General features: G+C 43.2%; 1 protein-coding gene across 1 annotated transcript; it reads left to right on the top strand.

Moving 5' to 3' along the window:
• The first annotated feature begins 17,623 nt into the window (after nucleotides 1-17,623).
• On the top strand, nucleotides 17,624-20,083 carry LOC126295784 (uncharacterized). The gene has a single exon (XM_049988090.1). It carries the CDS (start codon nucleotides 17,624-17,626, stop codon nucleotides 20,081-20,083), a length of 2,460 nt encoding a protein of 819 aa, XP_049844047.1.
• The last annotated feature ends 265 nt before the right edge of the window (nucleotides 20,084-20,348 follow it).

The raw sequence follows: 20,348 nt of genomic DNA on the forward strand, positions 1-20,348 counted from the left end.
TATAGTTGATGACAATATTATGGAAATGGAAGAGGATGTAGATGAAGATGGAATGGGAGATATGATACTGCGTGAAGAGTTTGACAGAGCACAGAAAGATCTGAATCGAAACAAGGCCCCAGGAGTAGACAACATTTCATTAGAACTACTGACGGCCTTGGGAGAGCCAGTCCTGACAAAACTCTACCATCTGGTGAGCAAGATGTACGAGACAGGTGAAATACCCTCAGACTTCAAGAAGAATATAATAATTCCAATCCCAAAGAAATCAGGTGTTGACAAATGAGAAAATTACCGAACTATCAGTTTAATAAGTCACAGCTGCAAATACTAACGCGAATTCTTTACAGACGAATGGAAAAACTGGTAGAAGCCGATCTCGGGGAAGATCAGGTGGATTCCGTAGAAATGTTGCAACACGTGAGCCAATTCTGACCTTACGACTTATCTTAGAAGAAAGATTAAGGAAAGGCAAACCTACGTTTCTAGCATTTGTAGACTTAGAGAAAGCCTTTGACAATGTTGACTGTAATACTCTCTTTCAAATTCTAAAGGTGTCAGGGGTAAAATACAGGGAGCGAAAGGCTATTTACAATTTGTACAGAAACCAGATGGCAGTTATAAGAGTCGAGGGGCATGAAAGGGAAGCAGTGGTTGGGAAGGGAGTGAGACAGGTTTTAGCCTCACCCCGCTGTTATTCAATTTGTATATTGAGCAAGCAGTAAAGGAAACAAAAGAAAAATTCTGAGTAGGTATTAAAATCCATGGAGAAGAAATAAAAACTTTGAGGTTCGCCGATGACATTGAAATTCTATCAGAGACAACAAAGGACCTGGAAGAGCAGTTGAACGGAATGGACAGTGTCTTGAGTGGAGGATATAAGATGGACATCAACAAAAGCAAAACGAGGATAATGGAATGTGTTCAAATTATGTCGGGTGATGCTGAGGGAATAAGATTAGGAAATGAGACACTTAAAGTAGTAAAGGAGTTTTGCTATTTGGGGAGCAAAATGACTGATGATGGTCGAAGTAAAGTAGATATAAAATGTAGACTGGCAATGGCAAGGAAAGCGTATCTGAGAAAGAGAAATTTGTTAACATCGAGTATCGATTTAAGTGTCAGGAAGTCGTTTCTGAAAGTATTTGTATGGAGTGTAGCAATGTATGGAAGTGAAACATGAACGATAAATAGTTTAGGCAAGAAGAGAATAGAATCTTTCGAAATGTGGTGCTACAGAAGATCGCTGAAGATTAGATGGGTACATCACATAACTAATGATGAAGTATTGAATAGAATTGGGGAGAAGTATGTGGCACAACTTGACAAAACGAAGGGACCGGTTAGTAGGACATGTTCTGTGGCATCAGGGGATCACAAATTCAGCATTGGAGTGCAGCGTGGAGGGTAAAAATCGTAGAGGGAGACCAAGAGATGAATACACTAAGCAGATTCAGAAGGATGTGGGTTGCAGTAAGTACTGGAAGATGAAGAAGCTTGCACAGGATAGGGTAGGATGGAGAGCTGCATCAAACCAGTCTCAGGACTGAAGACAACAACAACAACAACAACAATGTTATATATTACTACACATTGATCATACACTTCCAGTTGGTCACTGCCTCTTATTCATATTTTTGGGTGATCGTCTTCTGTATTTGGGATAGCCATCAACTTCTGCTTGTGCCTTTTCCCAGTATCGTTTTGGGTATTTTTTTTCTGCAATGTCGTGTGGGTGCATCGCCGTAGCCCATAGTGGTACACAACCCCACAACAGGCAACAGCAGTCCATTCATCCCACCACCGCATCACACCGAACCCAGGGTTACAGAGAGGTTAGGACCCCAATGGAACACCCACTATCGTCTCTCCCAGCCCCCTCCCCCTCCCCCCCCCCCTCCCCCCGGGTACGTCTCACACCAGACGAGTGTAACCACAATGTTTGCGTTGTAGATTAGTTATGGTGTACGCGGTCGGATTCGTGCCAGGGACCGGCACGCCTTCCCGCCCGGAAAGCAGTTAGATTACATGGCTAACCAGGCGGGCATATCTGTATACTAGTTTTCTTTGATTTCTGGCTTAACGAGTTGCATGTGAATGTTGTGAACAGGTCAGGTCGTCCATATTTTCTTATGTAGGTCATCGAATCTTGAGCGTATTCGTGCATGTGTCTCGCACTCCCTATCTATGACGAGGATAAGATTTCCATTGCTACAATGCCGCCAATGATTCCGTCATATATGGTTGCGTCACGAAGGTGGATGTATTCTTCCGAGCATAGTTTCTTGTGATTCAGCCTTATGTAAAGTATCCGTTCCGCATCTACACTCCTGGAAATGGAAAAAAGAACACATTGACACCGGTGTGTCAGACCCACCATACTTGCTCCGGACACTGCGAGAGGGCTGTACAAGCAATGATCACACCCACGGGACAGCGGACACACCAGGAACCGCGGTGTTGGCCGTCGAATGGCGCTAGCTGCGCAGCATTTTTGCACCGCCGTCGTCAGTGTCAGCCAGTTTGCCGTGGCATACGGAGCTCCATCGCAGTCTTTAAAACTGGTAGCATGCCGCGACAGCGTGGACGTGAACCGTATGTGCATTTGACGGACTTTGGGCGAGGGCGTATAGTGGGTATGCGGGAGGCCGGGTGGACGTACCGCCGAATTGCTCAACACGTGGGGCGCGAGGTCTCCACAGTACATCGATGTTGTCGCCAGTGGTCGGCGGATGGTGCACGTGCCCGTCGGCCTGGGACCGGACTGCAGCGACGCACGGATGCACGCCAAGACCGTAGGATCCTACGCAGTGCCGTAGGGGACCGCACCGCCACTTCCCAGCAAATTAGGGACACTGTTGTTCCTGGGGTATCGGCGAGGAGCATTCGCAATCGTTTCCATGAAGCTGGGCTACGGTCCCGCACACCGTTAGGCCGTCTTCCGCTCACGCCCCAACAACGTGCAGCCCGCCTCCAGTGGTGTCGCGACAGGCGTGAATGGAGGGACGAATGGAGACGTGTCGTCTTCAGCGATGAGAGTCGCTTCTGCCTTGGTGGCAATGATGGTCGTCGAGACGACACTTAATAGTGCACGGTACATCCAAACCGTCATTGAACCCATCGTTCTACCATTCCTAGACCGGCAAGGGAACTTGCTGTTCCAACAGGACAATGCACTTCCGCATGTATCCAGTGCCACCCAACGTGCTCTAGAAGGTGTAAGTCAACTACCCTGGCCAGCAAGATCTCCGGATCTGTCCCCCATTGAGCATGTTTGGGACTGGTTGAAGCGTCGTCTCACGCGGTCTGCACGTCCAGCACGAACGCTGGTCCAACTGAGGCGCCAGGTGGAAATGGCATGGCAAGCCGTTCCACAGGACTACATCCAGCATCTCTACGATCGTCTCCATGGGAGAATAGCAACCAGCATTTCTGCGAAAGGTGGATATACACTGTACTAGTGCCGACATTGCGCATGCTCTGTTGCCTGTGTCTATTTGCCTGTGGTTCTGTCAGTGTGATCATGTGAAGTATCTGACCCCAGGAATGTGTCAATAAAGTTTCCCCTTCCTGGGACAGTGAATTCACGGTGTTCTTATTTCAATTTCCAGAAGTGTATTTTTGGCCAGCCGCAGTTGGCCGAGCGGTTCTAGGCGCTTCAATCCGGAACCGCGCTGCTGCTACGGTCACAGGTTCGAATCCTGCTTGGCCATCGATGTGTGTGATGTCCTTAGGTTAGTTACGTTTAAGTAGTTCGAAGTCTAGGGGACTGATGACCTCAGATGTTAAGTCCCATAGTGCTTAGAGCCATTTGAACCATTTGTAGCTTCTATTTTTGTATAGATATACATCAGGAATTATTGGTGTAAACGGCAAGTGTTGAGAATGTCATTTATGTTTCATTGTCTCTGGTCATTAAGCGGTAAGCATAGAACCTCTTGGAAGTAATTTTTTTGTTTGTTTGTTCCTACAACTGTTTCAGGTTGGATTTGTTTCACATTAGAATAATATCCGTGCTACCTGAGCAGAAACGTTATTGAATGTTGGAGGGCATTGTATGAACGGTGTGTCTCTTTCCCTTCTTCATTCTTTAGTTATGTCGAGCTTGTGTTTTCATTGTCCACTATTACGATGGTCACTTCATCTACTTGAGATGCATTAAAACGACCGTCGTGTTCTCTATGTGGTATTTTGTCGGCTCGAATTATAACTTCATAGTCATCAGAAATCATTCGGTCCAGTGCTGTTTTCAATATGTGAATCAGTTGATTGTATTCGGATAAGATTCACTGCACATGTCGGACTGCTTCTCAGCACAATCAACTGATATTTGTGCATCACTGATACATTTCTGTTTCTCCATTCCCGATGAAATATACTTACAGATATTTATGGTCTTCGTAGCGTAGTGGTATTAATGATCCCATGTTGTGATAGATTTGGCTTTGGATGGAAAAAACGAAGTCGATTTCATCTCGGTTAATGCTGATGGAAGTGACACCGAAAGAATAGGCAGGCACTGCGCTCTGATATTTTGAAGAAAGTGTTCCGATCCTTGAGTTTCTCCGGTCATTTAACAATTCCTGCGGAAGTGCTTCTTGTGGGGGTAATGGAATTTTTCCGTTCATGCAACAAGATTCTGGTGTTCCTCTGCTGAATTTTTTTCCCTTTACAAGATTTGTAGATGTTATCCATTTTTCCGATGACGACCTGTTTGTGTTTGTTACATTAATTCGTCGGGTCGCAGCGGAATTTTTTTTTTTTTGTTAAGTTGTACTGTTTACTTATCCTCGTCCGCGCTTCTCATTCGGTGATATTTTAGTGGCTGGCTTGAATTCGCAGTCTTTTATTGTAAAATCGTGTCAGAATTCTTGATCCATCAGTTCGTCCAATTCATTATTGTTCTGTTTCTCTGCTTCTCACGGTTCTCTTTCTCGTACGCTGGGAAATTAAACGTGCTTTGCGCTGTTCAAAAATGCTTCAAATGGCTCTGAGCACTGTGGGACTTAACGTCTGAGGTCATCAGTCGCCTAGAACTTAGAACTACTTAATTCTAAATAACCTAAGGACATCACACACATCCATGCCCGAGGCAGGATTCGAACCTGCGACCGAAGCGGTCCAGTCTGTAGCGCCTAGAACCGCTCGGCCACCCCGGACGGCTTCGCGTTGTTCGTCTGCTTCGTTTTTTGGTTGTTCTTTTTTAATTCGCTGATTTACTTCAGAGCTGGAAAGATCTCCTCCTCTCTTTACGTTTGGACGTGGTGTAAAATATAAATAAAATCACATTTTTATCTACAAATTCACCAAGTAACTTTCCACACTTTATTTTCGATTTATATTCAGTCACTGTAATATTTTGACTACTCACACTTCACTGTTTGTTTTTATTTACTCACTACCCTACTTTGTTACTTCCTCCCTTCATCACTGGTAAGGAATATACGTTCTAACACTCGACGAATCCTGCTTTATACACCTCTACCAATGGGTAACCCCAACAGAGGTGAATTCCGGAACATACGAAAACGGCTTCGAATGGTCCACAACGATCCAGAAAATTCAACAACATTCTAGAGTGTTCTGGAATATTCCACAATGATCTGGGATGCTACGGGATGTTCCCAAACATTCTGGAATTTTTCAGAATAGTTCAGATTATTCCCGAACATTCCAAAACATTCCGGATCGTTGTGGAACATACAGAAACAATCTGGAATGTTGTGGAATGCTCTCGAATACTCTCGAATGTTATGGAATGTTCTAGAAATTTCTAGAGGGCGAAACTTCATAGCCCTTATATGATCATACGGATTCCCTTCGGGTAAAAACAGGAACATTCTTCATGAATGGGGGATACAGGGCTACCACACCAAATACCTCTCTTGATCGTACCGGGACTGGTTTATTAATTTTAGCGTCACGCCCGTTGTACATTTACTTTTATAATATATATTGATTGTAGACTCTTACTGCATTTCATAATCAAACATATCTAAAAAATTACTCAATGGAAAACGTACATTGTTCATTACAAGTACCACATGTCATATTCAAGTTTTACGCCACGCCATGACGTTTTTCCTTGTACAATGTGTGTACACTCGTTCTTTGAAACTGCTTATCTTCTCTCGGTAGGTCTGTATAGCTTGTTCCCTGAGTACTTACCTCATTCAAGAGATGGATTTTATTTGACTTAAGAGATTCTTACGCTATATATTCTCTTATACATACATTCATTACAATTTCTTGTTTCAGAGGAATCACAGATTGACTGTGCCTCCTTTCTTCCGAGCCCAAATTCCAATTTCAAATATTTCCGCGTTAATATGCATGGACATGGTAAAGGTCCCCACACACTGTAATTAGGAAACATACCTATGTTAACTAGCTGGTAAACCTCTTCTTTGGCATCAGCGATTGTCGTTCCAAAACTTTAAATCGTTTCATTACATAATTGCTCATCCCCGTCTGTGGGTGGATGTTGTATGATGTTACTCTTAACCATATAAAAGTGCCTTATACAAATTCCCTACGAACATATGGTACAGACTATTTCTTTCCCGAATGAAGCTAACCTCGTGCATAGCTCAACCTCCTTCTTGAATCTGTCAATATTGTTGTTGTTGTTGTGGTCTTCAGTCCTGAGACTCGTTTGATGCAGCTCTCCATGCTACTCTATCCTGTGCAAGCTTCTTCATCTCCCAGTACTTACTGCAGCTTACATCCTCATTTCCGGTTTCTTTTCGGAATGTGAAGCTACCTCTTAAGGATAGGATTCGCTAATGAAATTTCTATACAAAGTTTAAGATTGTTTTTGAGTTGGCAGAATGGCTGAGAGCCGCGCCTACTCAACTTGAATAATCAACCGTTATAATGTTGCTAGGTACGGTCGATGCAGTCACATGTGAAATGCAGTGAAGTGTACTGTTGTGGAGGAAATATGGGGCTCGCAAGAGCTGTAGCGCACAATACCGTAAGCTGCAATGTCTGCTCTCTGCGCCGCTCGCTGCTGACAAATAAGATAACTCTCGTTCTATCTGGATTGACCTTCACCAATCAAACTCTCCCTACGCCTTGATGAGGTCAAGGACTCATATTCGCCCCTAGTCTAACTATTGGCGTGGTACACCGGTCAGATAACCAGTCCACCGCGATGCCACTCAAAAATTCGCTCACAGGCGTTTAACTATAACTCTGTCTGTTCACACTGCACAATAAGTGTGGCAGCCGACACAGTGAACTACACTTAATCGCAAGGACTCAGTATAGAGTCACACTCCAATTCGCTCCCGACAGAGGTGCTCTCCCAGTGAAGTACTGAGGAGAGACTTGTTCCTCGCTCTTTTCAGTACACGTACGAGAGCGCACGCTCTCGTTACGTGTTCTCTCTTCTAGAGCGGCAACGGAACGGCCCCTCTCCACGCCAGACGTGTCAGTCTCTTCCATTAGTCCTTCAGCTCAAGGCGTCATGAATATCGTCCGCCAATCATCGCTCTTCTAAAACGGGAGAATGTCGTTTCGTTTAAGACGACCATTCCGGAAATCTGTAGCATCGGCGTTTGGCGTTTGCTGTCTCCTTGTGAAAAACCTCTGAAACTGTGTGCTATGTCAGTAAAGAATGCGTAGGCTGGGCGCTCCCACACAGTGTAGCGGAATTTGCTTTTAATCCGAACACGGGGTCGTTCTTCCTTTCACTCGGGCAAACGCTGTCCGCTTCACGGGCGGCCACCGGCTGATGTAGGTAGCCCCTTGTGAAAACCTCTGAAGGGACCAGCCTCCTGACGTGCGGTGTTTGCCTCTCCCAAACTAAAAGCTTTTGTGACTGTTGTGTCTTGAATGTGTGCGTGTGTATGCCAGCTTCGAGTATCTCAACCCCAGTGCGCACTTGTTATTTGCGCATCATTTACATGAATTCATACAACATTGACTTTATCTTATCGAGTTTGGGTTTGAATGAAGCGTCTTGATGTGGAGAATATGATTGTGAGGGCGGGATATGTAAGCAATGAAGGTCAGGAGACCACGACGTCTTACAGCCCTTACACCGGCATTTGGGACTTCAGTGGTGTCAAGAGAGTGTTCATTGTGTTAGCCGGTTCTGATTCTGTGCCGGTGATGGCCGTGTGTTGATTAGGAGAAGGCCAGTTGAGGGCAAGCGACCAACCAGTCATCGTGCTGGACACACGGGACCTACACCTGGAGCTACGGTTTGGAATGCAATTTCGTGTCACAGCAGGAGCACTCGTGTGGTTATCCCATACACCCTTACTGCAAAATTTGTGCGTCAATGTGTAGTTTCGACCTGTTGCGCTGCCATTCGTGAACAGTGTCCCAGGGGGAGTTTTCCAACATGATGCTGCTCGCTCACTTACGGCTGTTGTAACCCAACATGCTATACAGTGCCCACTCACTCTCTCGGCGCCGGCCGCGGTGGTCTCGCGGTTCTAGGGGCGCAGTCCGGACCCGTGCGACTGCTACGGTCGCAGGTTCGAATCCTGCCTCGGGCATGGATGTGTGTGATGTCCTTAGGTTAGTTAGGTTTAAGTAGTTCTAAGTTCTAGGGGACTAATGACCACAGCAGTTGAGTCCCATAGTGCTCAGAGCCATTTGAACCAACTCTCTCGGCCTATTGTGTCTCCAATTTGTCTGTTAGAGCTTTCTTGTATGAATGTATGTGGGCTCCAGCGTAAGCAGTCAGAATCTTATACCATCTGCAACGTGCGACCTGTGTCCTGCAGACGTGCTTCGTGACCATAAGGCGTGACTGCAGCGTCTGAAAGTGGCGGAGAGCGCTTACAGTGTAGTTACATTCTCTGGAACTATTAAAATTAATAACTGGTCTAGAAATAGTCCGACAAACTTGATATTAGGTACATAGCCTTCTGTTGTGTAAAGGAACAATCTGTCAAAATGTGAAGTCAATAACGGTCATAATTTGGAAGTTACAAAAAAAAGTCATTAAAAAAACGTAATTATCCGACATTTAAAAAACTAAATTATTAGTACGCTATTTAGGTTTTTGTATTTGTAACGCCACGTAGCGCTCTGTATGAAAACACTAACTGTGCTGTGTTCAGCCTGTGGCTGGTTTGTATTGTTGAATTATTCGCTATTGTAGTGTTGGGCAGTTGGATGTGAGCCGCCAGCAGTGATGGATGTGGGGGGAGAGCGGACGATCTGGATATGTTTCCACCGGAAAGAGTAAATTTGTAATACTGTGTTTCATGAAATGATGTGTGTGTGTGTGTGTGTGTGTGTGTGTGTGTGTGTGTGTGTGTGTGTGTGTGTGTGTGATGACTTTTGAATATTATTAAGGTAAATACATTGTTTGTTCTCTATCAAAATCTTTCATTTGTTAACCATGCCCATCAGTAGTCAGTGCCTTCAGTAGTTAGAATCTTTTATTTAGCTGGCAGCATTGGCGCTCGCTGTATTGCAGTAGTTCGAGTAACGAAGATTTTTTGAGGTAAGTGATTCATGAAAGGTATAGGTTAATGTTAGTCAGGGCCATTCTTTTGTAGGGACTATTGAAAGTCAGATTGCGTTGCACTAAAAATATTGTGTGACATTTTAGTGTTGATGAGAATAAGTAAAGAGAGAAGTGTCTGAGTACGTTCAGTTCTGCTCAGCTGTTTAAAAATCAAATAACGTAAGAGGTTTATCAGCATAGTAATTCACTAATTTTTCTAAGGGGATGTTTCAAAATCACTAACTGTGACTATTTGAAAAGATATTTACACCTTCAGTGCTTAGATTCAAATTTGGAAAGTTCTCGTTTTAGAAAACCTTTCGTAAGTTTGCTCTAGTAATAGCTTCAAGAATTTCAAGTAGATATTTATGTTTTGTTTTAGGGCGGGTGTGAAAGAGAGTACTTGTGTGAGTGTATGTGGGACATTCGCCAACATTAAATTTTCAGTTTGTAATTCTCTATAGGAACTTGCAAGTGTTCCAGCTTTGTATCGTGGGAACGAATCCACCAGTGGTTTCCGTGCTAGTGGATGGCGGATGTCCAAGCATGTTTGAATATGTAAGAGACAGCCAGAACGTTCGCGATTATATAGTTAAATTCCTGGACGTTAAGTGCAGCTTAAAGTTTATTTCATTTGATTTGTTTAACAAGGGAGTTTTGAGTTGTTTATTTTAATGACGTCAATGAGCTGAGAGCAGTGGTTGGTTCTCTCTAGATTTTGGCGCGAGCCCTGAAAGTCAGCTCTGATTGGCCGTAATTCTGTACAGCCAATAAGAAGGGAGACGGTTTGCCACCTAACGTATGAGATAGAGGTGCTTGTAGAGGCAGAGAGAAGAAGGGAGTGGTGGACTAATTTTCGAAGGAGCTGGTCATGCTGAAAGTGTCCGAACGCACTATGTGCAAAATGAAGTGATATTGTGACTTCCGCGTTTCGGTACAGTGATAAATGTAGCTGGTGTTTACCATTAAATATTTGTGAAATTTTAAGAGTCGAGAGATATTTTGTTCTGGAGAAAATCGCGTGTGTAAACTTTGAACTAAAAGTGTGGCGGTACAAAGTAAATTTTTTTTACTGAGTATTTATGACGAGCTAAAACTTTATTTAAAGACAACCACTGAGTGTCGAGTGCAAAAGTAAATAGCAGTTTATTGCCTGTGTTATTCTCGTAAATGATTTCGGAATTGGATAGGAAAAGTTCTGGCTGTTTGAGTGTGGCGAGGACTGTGAACAGTAACTTCAATGATTTGAACACATTGGGCTGATGATCTTGCTTAATGTCAATAAAAAAATCTTAATGGAAGTTTAAAAGGACCTTTGAACTTAGAAATTTTAACAGCAACCCGTTTCCGATTTATTCTTTAGAGTTCACAAGACTATATTCAGCTTTTTTTACTTATAGCGGCCGTCGACGTGTAGTTACGAAATCTCAGTTTCTTCAACATTGCTTTCCTGAGATCTCTTAAGGGGGGTAGGATGTCAAACGGGCCGACTTGGAGGAGGAGAAGCGTCACAGGACATTTTAATTTCCACTGTCTATACTTTTACAAATAAATTCATAAAACTTTGTCAGCATGACCAGGAAAGATTCAGAATAAACACTCATAGCAGTGGAAGTTCGAAAACATAACAAAATGAATTTTTTTACACGTAAAAGTTCATCTTTTTTCTCTCTTACTAATGGCAGCATTTGTTGCTGTAGGTACACTTTTCTTCATAAGTAAGAGAGATTCTTCGATGAATTTTCCACAGCATGCAAACACTCAAAGGTGTACGAAACTCTATAATTTTACAAATCTATTAAAAACTGTGGTAAAAATTGAGGTAATTAACTAGAAAATTTGTGTTTTTTTCTAAACATGAAGTTTAAAATATAACAGCTCATTCGTTATTTCATAAATTAAATAAATTCTAGAGTTTCATACACCTGTATGCATGGTTTGTATGCTGTGCAGAATTAATCGAAGAATCTCTCTAACGTATGAAGAAAAGTGTACCTATAGCAAAAAATGCAGCCATTAGTAAGTGAAAGAATGATGAAATTTCACACGTAAAAAAATTTATTTTGTTATGTTTTCGATCTTCCACTGCAACGAGTGTGAATCTTGAATCCTTCCTGGTGATGTTGACAAAGTTGTATGAATTTATTTGTAAAAGTATAGACAGTAGAAATTAAAATGTCCTGTGATACCTCTCCTGATCCAAGTCGCCCCGTTTGACGTCCTACCACCTTAAGTAGCTGCAGTCAGGAGTTACGTTTGCGGATCTGCAGCAGTTTCGAGGTAGGTGAACGATTTATGTTGCAGAACCGCCGTCGATGTGCGAAAGAGAGCGTTACGTCGCAATGGGACGTCATCTATAACCAGCATTAACTGTCCCTGTGTTGTCCGAACAAGTGAAAAAGGCACCGAATTCTGTCAAACAAACAGCCATCCGGCACCTGTAGAGCGCAACGCACGCACCTTTGCATCCTTGCAATCAACACTCTGGCGGCTACACCGATTATTAATTTAATGTATCAGAATTTCACATTTGCGATGGCCACCTTGCACTTTAATTTACCCTGAGATCTTGCAATACTGAGCACTTAAATATGTGACCTAAGCAAATATATTCCCTAAATTTCAATATTCTATGTTAATTATTTTTTAAAGTTGCGATTTTTCTCCGTCAGTGTCTATACCTGCAATCTTCGTTCAGGAAGGCAGTTCTGTTCTGGCTGTGAGCTAGTTTCAGTAACTAACGTGTTTCAAGTCTAAATATAGTACTTCATTGACCAACCTAACTTAAGAACTTGACTGTGGTTTCTACGTGACAATACCAGAGCCGTTTAACAACTGCTAAAACTATTTCTCTATCTGAAAACTTTCCCTTCTTTTGGAACTACTCGACGTTGCCACAAATTGGTTTTTTGCGGTGCTGAACACGCCATCTATTTCACAGTATGGTGACAACAGGAAAGATTCTACTGTGCAGCACAGTGCAGCAATTACTATACCGTAAACCATTCGGCAGCTTGTGGAACAGGCTCTTCTCTGCTGCAGATGGGTTGGAGGAGATACTGGACAGCGTGCTGTCCTTGTTTCGGCCGAAGGAAGACGATGCAGGGGCATCGACGGCTGGTCGAGTTGGAGCAGGTCACCAAAGCTCCGAAGGTGAGCACCACTCCGTTTCCTGACGACGTACAACACAGCAGTAGCACACACACACACACACACACACACACACACACACACACACACCATGTGCTCACTAACGGACGTCACTCACTTACGAAAATTTAGATGAACATCAACAAAAGCAACACGAGGATAATGGAATGTAGTCGAATTAAAACGGGTGATACTGAGGGAATAAGATAATAAAATTAGACACTTAAAGTAGTAAAGGAGTTCTGCTATTTGAGGAGCAAAATAACTGATGATGGTCGAAGTAGAGAGGATATAAAATGTAGACTGGCAATGGCAAGGAAACCGTTTCTGAAGAAGAGAAATTTGTTAACACCGAGTATAGATTTAAGGGTCAGGAAGTCGTTTCGAAAGTATTTGTATGGAGTGTAGCCATGTATGGAAGTGAAATATGGACAATATGTAGTTTGGACAAGAAGAGAATAGAAGCTTTCGAAATGTGGTGCTACAGAAGAATGCTGAAGATTAGATGGGTACATCACATAACTAATGAGGAAGTAATGAATAGAGCTGCATCAAACCAGTCTCAGGACTGAAGACCACAACAACAATATAAAGATCTCTTTCCGCTGTCTTCAAACCTGTCTTTTTCTGCCTTAAGATGTTCTGGAATCAAATTTCTATATTGACCTATAAGGCTATCCATTCTTTGTTCTGAATGTGGTTATTTCCAAGCGTCGCTTTTCCTGTTTTCTTCGCTATTGATCTTGTCTCTACTTTTTCGTTGCTATGTGGCAGATTGCGACACTGTACCCACTAACACCAAGATACTTACTTCGACTGAGTTTTGGATTATTGCTGATGGCCGCTTTCTTTAACTTTACACAGCTCTCTATTTAACTATGTGATATGGCCGGTGAATTACCATCATGTCAAGTATTTATTCCTACATCTGTATTTACTAGCCTTGAAGTACTCATACTCAATAAGCTGTATGCACTGGAAAAGTCAGTCATCACACTAGGGCCCTCCTCACTTCAAATTTAATTGGTTCGGCATCAGGATCGATTCTGTAGCACTTTCCAGTCTATTTTATGTTGGTGTTAAATGGTTTCAGCTATAGATGTAGTCTGTAGTGTTCCTGTGGGTACATACGTTAACTACAAAAATTTTTTCTTTCCTTTTTGTACAGATGCAGTGGGTCGAACATCTCCATTCGCAGGCGGCAGCTGGAGAGTGCACTGGGCTTTTACGTGATGATCTGGTGAGTGGCGTACAGCACTTATCTTAAGCTGACTCTCGTAAATGTCTAATACTCTGCATCCCGAAGCAGTAATGAAACATGGGATATGTTTTGTCAGCTCATTTTTTACCTGCCTTACACAACTGGATAGATTCGATAATTGCTGAGGAGGTACTGAAACGAACTGGACAGAAATGAGATTTATGGCACAACTTACTAAAAGAGATATCTTTTAACGGGACACTTCATGTGGTATCAAGCAATCGTCACTTTGATTCCAAAGCGTCACGACGGTGAGGTGGTTCAAATAGGTGTAGCTTGCAGTAGTCGTACACAAATAAAGGAGCTAGCTGTTGAGTATAAATAACTGTGGTCAGATGCCTCAAAACGGTCTTCTGGCTGAAAACACCAAATGAAAAACTTTCACCGGAGTACATAAAAACGTCACATCCACTGCTGAACGTGCTGAAAGCAAACACATTACCTGTGTGATCCTTGAATACGCAGTACTGTTCAAAAACACGCCTCCCACAATAACAGGATCAGAAATTGCTCTGATCTGACAATCACTGATCAATTATATCACCCAGTGCAGCGAAAAATACTTTCTTCATTAACACACCCATAACACATCCATGGAAACTTCTCACAAAATGAAGTAAATAGAAGTAATCACACCTCTAGAGGTTAGCCATAGCTTACAAACAAAGATTGCTTTATCTGTGCGACTAGATTCTAAACAGTGTTAAGAAATGTAGTTAGCTTTTCAAATGGCTCTACCACTGAGCTCACCAAAAGAAGAAATGAAGCATACCGCCATACTATATTCAGGAACCGTCTCTCGTATAATTGCTACTTTGTGCAACACTGTTTCTGATTCAATATAACAGCCCAGTGTAACATTTCCCTTCACTTTTACTGATGACAGCAGTGCCACCACTGAATCTTATCACTGACATCCTTCCATCCTGAATTTAAACCCACACATGATCCTTTCATTTACTTTCGTCATCATTTCGCTGATGGGCAGACTGAATAGTATGGGCGAAAGACTGAGAAACTGAAACATATTCCACTATTTTACATCGTGGAACTCTTTTTGCAGTCTTGCTTCTACAATAATGAGCGACGTCAGAGGTGCCTCTCTGGTGCCTTTACCTACATCAACATCCATACTCCGCAAGCCACCTGACGGTGTGTGGCGGAGCGTACCTTGAGTATCTCTACCGGTTCTCCCTTCTATTCCAGTCTCGTATTGTTCGTGGAAAGAAGAATTGTCGGTATGCCTCTGTGTGGGCTCTAATCTCTCTGATTTTATCCTCATGGTCTCTTCGCGAGATATATGTAGGAGGGAGCAATATACTGCTTGACCCCTCGGTGAAGGTATGTTCTCGAAACTTTAACAAAAGCCCGTACCGAGCTACTGAGCGTCTCTCCTGCAGCATCTTCCACCGGTGTTTATCTATCATCTCCGTAACGGTTTCGCGATTGCTAAATGATCCTGTAACGAAGCACGCTGCTCTCCATTGGATCTTCTCTACCTCTTCTATCAACCCTATCTGGTACGCATCCCACACTGCTGAGCAGTATTCAAGCAGTGGGCGAACAAGCCTACTGTAACCTACTTCCTTTGTTTTCGGATTGCATTTCCTTAGGATTCTTCCAATGACTCTCAGTCTAGCATCTGCTTTACCGACGATCAACTTTATATGTTCACTCCATTTTAAATCACTCCTAATGCGTACTCCCAGATAATTTATGGAATTACCTGCTTCCAGTTGCTGACCTGCTATATTGTAGCTAAGTGATATGGGATCTTTCTTTCTATGTATTCGCAGCACCTTTCCTCAATCAAAGCTTTCTTTTCCATTCTTCAGTGTGTTATACTTGTCAGTCGATTTTTCGGTAGTTCTCGCTCTTATAACCCTTCGGAATTTTGTGTAGTTTGTAGACTATAAAATCCTTCAATCGAACTTGAAAAGTCGTTTGGTTTTCACTTTCACTCATGATTTTAGAAATTTAGATATGCAGTCGACGTCTATAGATTTATTTGACCGTATGTGCGTCGAAACTCTGATAAGTGCCATTACTGGACCCCTGCGTCTATCATCTCAACATCCATTTGTATCCCTCGTAGAGGCCTTCAATAAACTCTTTCCACCCATTCGCTCACTCTGCCCAGCGTTTAATAGTGGAATTCCTGTTGCACACTTAGTGGTTTATACAGCTGTTTTGCTCTGTTTCGGGGTAATGATTTAATCCTTGCTTAGGTAAAGATGTAGTAATTTGAGGTTTCCATGTTTCAGGTTTCTCCTGCACAAATAATACGTAGTTAAATTTTAAGAGAACTAGTTGAGGAAGATGGAGAGTAGTTTTAGATTATCGGTTAGTGTTTATTGGCTTTGCCTGATGAACTGTTAGTGACTGATATAACAGCATAATAATGCCCTTACATTGTAAATCATTATCATCTTTACAGTCCTCTCTAAAAGTCCTATGTTTGTTACTTAGAGCTGGTGGTGGAATAGTCTGACGAAGACCAAGGCTTATCACTAACAGTTGGTGGTGGAAGTCTTTTCAGCGGATGGTTACTCTGCTTCCAGTACAAACAATTTCCCTCTTCCGAGAACTTTTAACTTAATGCGGCGCTAACCAGTATGTCTTTTCTCAGGGAGTTACAAAACTCACTTCAAGTGCAATTTTTCTCTGTCGTTTCTGTGTTCTATTTACTTCCGTGCATATCCGTTTACAAGTGAGAAACGCCCTTTGAGTTTGCCTTTTCCGGTATCCTGTCAATGCACATTGGATCCACGCTGTCACCTTCGAATATGTTTGGGTCCACCAAACAATAGGTGGTCTCGTTACTGTATGTCACAAACCACTGCAGCTTCTTCTTTGTAATAGTTGGACTTCATTGGAATAGCGTGCACTACTTTTCAGAGGGCAAGTGCCTCCCAAGTTATTTCATATGCTTCACGAGAACAACCACAATCGATACAAACAACGTTACCGCTGGTAGAAAGGCTCCCAAGTATGGTGTCGGATGGTATTTGTAAAGTCACAGTATTACCAAGTAGCCACTGAAGATTTAGGTGGTGTCCCAGAAGACGATGAGCGTTTCCCTCGTAAAAATGCCGAGCTAGTTACACCACAAAATCAGATGCAACGCCGGTGAACCATTCAAGCAGGTATCGGCCCATAACAAGTGCGAGCTGTGAGGGTCAATAGATTTAATATACTGAACTTACCCACATAACCGTAACTTGTACGTATACATGACCATTACATAAAAAGTGGACACATCTTTAACTGCTGGGATAAACAGTATTAAATATACACGTAAATCGGAATTATATTTTGCATCGCGTTTGCCGTCATCTCCATTATTACCTGAACTCACACGCAACTGAAAAATTCGTACTGAAACATTAAACGCAAATAAGTACACACAAAAAGGTCCCGCATATTACAGCTGCGCCAAACGAACATTAATAATCAGACATCAATTATTTTTAAAATTGTTCTCCTTCTACCATAGTTAAAAGCAACAAACTGATAGTTACAGAATTATTCTAGTTATGTACATTGAATACACATATATGATTTTGTGTTCCATGTCTCTTACCGAGCTTTCTGTATTCTGCCAACAGGAGTGGACTCGCCAACACCATCCCGCTCAGAGAAGAAGACTAGATGAGAAAAAAGATCAGCTCGAGACAGTTGCCGTGCCTCCAGCATTAGAACCCGCGACTACTGCCGAATCCCTATCTGAGCCCCCCGATATGCAGTTAGAGATGGATGCTAGACCACCAGCACCCTCAGTGGCATCTCTTGCAGACTGGCATGACGAGCCAGTGGGTGAGCAATTAGAGAGTTATGCTGAGCCACCACCTGACTCAGTAGAAAGTACTGCACAATGGCCTGATGAGCCCTATAACGAGAAGTTGGAAAGAGATTCTGAGCCGCCACCAGACTCAGTAGAAAGTACTGCACAATGGCCTGATGAGCCCTATAACGAGAAGTTGGAAAGAGATTCTGAGCCGCCACCAGACTCAGTAGAAAGTACTGCACAATGGCCTGATGAGCCCTATAACGAGAAGTTGGAAAGAGATTCTGAGCCGCCACCAGACTCAGTAGAAAGTACTGCACAATGGCCTGATGAGCCCTATAACGAGAAGTTGGAAAGAGATTCTGAGCCGCCACCAGACTCAGTAGAAAGTACTGCACAATGGCCTGATGAGCCCTATAACGAGAAGTTGGAAAGAGATTCTGAGCCGCCACCAGTCTCAGTAGAAAGTACTGCACAATGGCCTGATGAGCCCTATAACGAGAAGTTGGAAAGAGATTCTGAGCCGCCACCAGACTCAGTAGAAAGTACTGCACAATGGCCTGATGAGCCCTATAACGAGAAGTTGGAAAGAGATTCTGAGCCGCCACCAGACTCAGTAGAAAGTACTGCACAATGGCCTGATGAGCCCTATAACGAGAAGTTGGAAAGAGATTCTGAGCCGCCACCAGACTCAGTAGAAAGTACTGCACAATGGCCTGATGAGCCCTATAACAAGAAGTTGGAAAGAGATTCTGAGCCGCCACCAGACTCAGTAGAAAGTACTGCACAATGGCCTGATGAGCCCTATAACGAGAAGTTGGAAAGAGATTCTGAGCCGCCACCAGACTCAGTAGAAAGTACTGCACAATGGCCTGATGAGCCCTATAACGAGAAGTTGGAAAGAGATTCTGAGCCGCCACCAGACTCAGTAGAAAGTACTGCACAATGGCCTGATGAGCCCTATAACAAGAAGTTGGAAAGAGATTCTGAGCCGCCACCAGACTCAGTAGAAAGTACTGCACAATGGCCTGATGAGCCCTATAACGAGAAGTTGGAAAGAGATTCTGAGCCGCCACCAGACTCAGTAGAAAGTACTGCACAATGGCCTGATGAGCCCTATAACGAGAAGTTGGAAAGAGATTCTGAGCCGCCACCAGTCTCAGTAGAAAGTACTGCACAATGGCCTGATGAGCCCTATAACGAGAAGTTGGAAAGAGATTCTGAGCCGCCACCAGACTCAGTAGAAAGTACTGCACAATGGCCTGATGAGCCCTATAACGAGAAGTTGGAAAGAGATTCTGAGCCGCCACCAGACTCAGTAGAAAGTACTGCACAATGGCCTGATGAGCCCTATAACGAGAAGTTGGAAAGAGATTCTGAGCCGCCACCAGACTCAGTAGAAAGTACTGCACAATGGCCTGATGAGCCCTATAACAAGAAGTTGGAAAGAGATTCTGAGCCGCCACCAGACTCAGTAGAAAGTACTGCACAATGGCCTGATGAGCCCTATAACGAGAAGTTGGAAAGAGATTCTGAGCCGCCACCAGACTCAGTAGAAAGTACTGCACAATGGCCTGATGAGCCCTATAACGAGAAGTTGGAAAGAGATTCTGAGCCGCCACCAGACTCAGTAGAAAGTACTGCACAATGGCCTGATGAGCCCTATAACGAGAAGTTGGAAAGAGATTCTGAGCCGCCACCAGACTCAGTAGAAAGTACTGCACAATGGCCTGATGAGCCCTATAACGAGAAGTTGGAAAGAGTTTCTGAGCAGCCACCAGACTCAGTAGAAAGTACTGCACAATGGCCTGATGAGCCCTATAACGAGAATTTGGAAAGAGATTCTGAGCCGCGACCAGACTCAGTAGAAAGCACTGCACAATGGCCTGATGAGCCCTATAACGAGAAGTTGGAAAGAGTTTCTGAGCCGCCACCAGACTCAGTAGAAAGTACTGGACAATGGCCTGATGAGCCCTATAATGAGAAGTTGGAAAGAGATTCTGAGCCGCCACCAGACTCAGTAGAAAGTACTGCACAATGGCCTGATGAGCCCTATAACGAGAAGTTGGAAAGAGAATCTGAGCCACCACCAGACTCAGCAGAAAGTACTGCACAATGGCCTGATGAGCCCTCTAATGAGAAGTTGGATATACATGATGAGCCCTCCAATAAGGAATGTTTGGCAACCACCTCTATCTTTGCAGAATATTGTTGTTTGAGAGCATCTCTTAGTGTTGGCCTTATGAAAGTAATGCCCTTAAAAACAGGACCATTTCCGATCAAAACAGCCTTTATCGTTACAGGCCCACCGAAGAAAAGGGCCTTTACTGAACGGAAGGTGTGTCCTATTAAGGCAGCCTTCATAGTCACAGGGCCTCCAAAGATAAGAGCATTTACTCCAAAGAAGGTCTGACCCATTAAAACGTCCTTTTGTGTTACTGAACCACCGAAGAAGAAGGCATTTGCTTGTAAATTTCTCGTACCCAGTAAAACTCAAGTCCCTGGTTTTGATGTGACTAACAATGTGAAGTGCCCTTAAAAATTGGGTCAGTCTTGATTGTAGCCTTGTCATGAAGAAAATTTTAATGTACGCTTTTTAGAAATTGTTTGAAATGAATTTGCAAATGTTTCGAATAAATCAAAATTTAAAGTGAACATACGTTTGCTTTATTTACTCA

Source organism: Schistocerca gregaria, chromosome 1, assembly GCF_023897955.1.
Source record: "Schistocerca gregaria isolate iqSchGreg1 chromosome 1, iqSchGreg1.2, whole genome shotgun sequence".
In the NCBI taxonomy this organism is placed as follows: Eukaryota; Metazoa; Arthropoda; class Insecta; order Orthoptera; family Acrididae; genus Schistocerca; species Schistocerca gregaria.

Bases quoted from the DNA above. Each gene is read 5' to 3' on its own strand.
- LOC126295784 (XM_049988090.1), top strand. From the start codon at position 17,624: ATGCAGTTAGAGATGGATGCTAGACCACCAGCACCCTCAGTGGCATCT.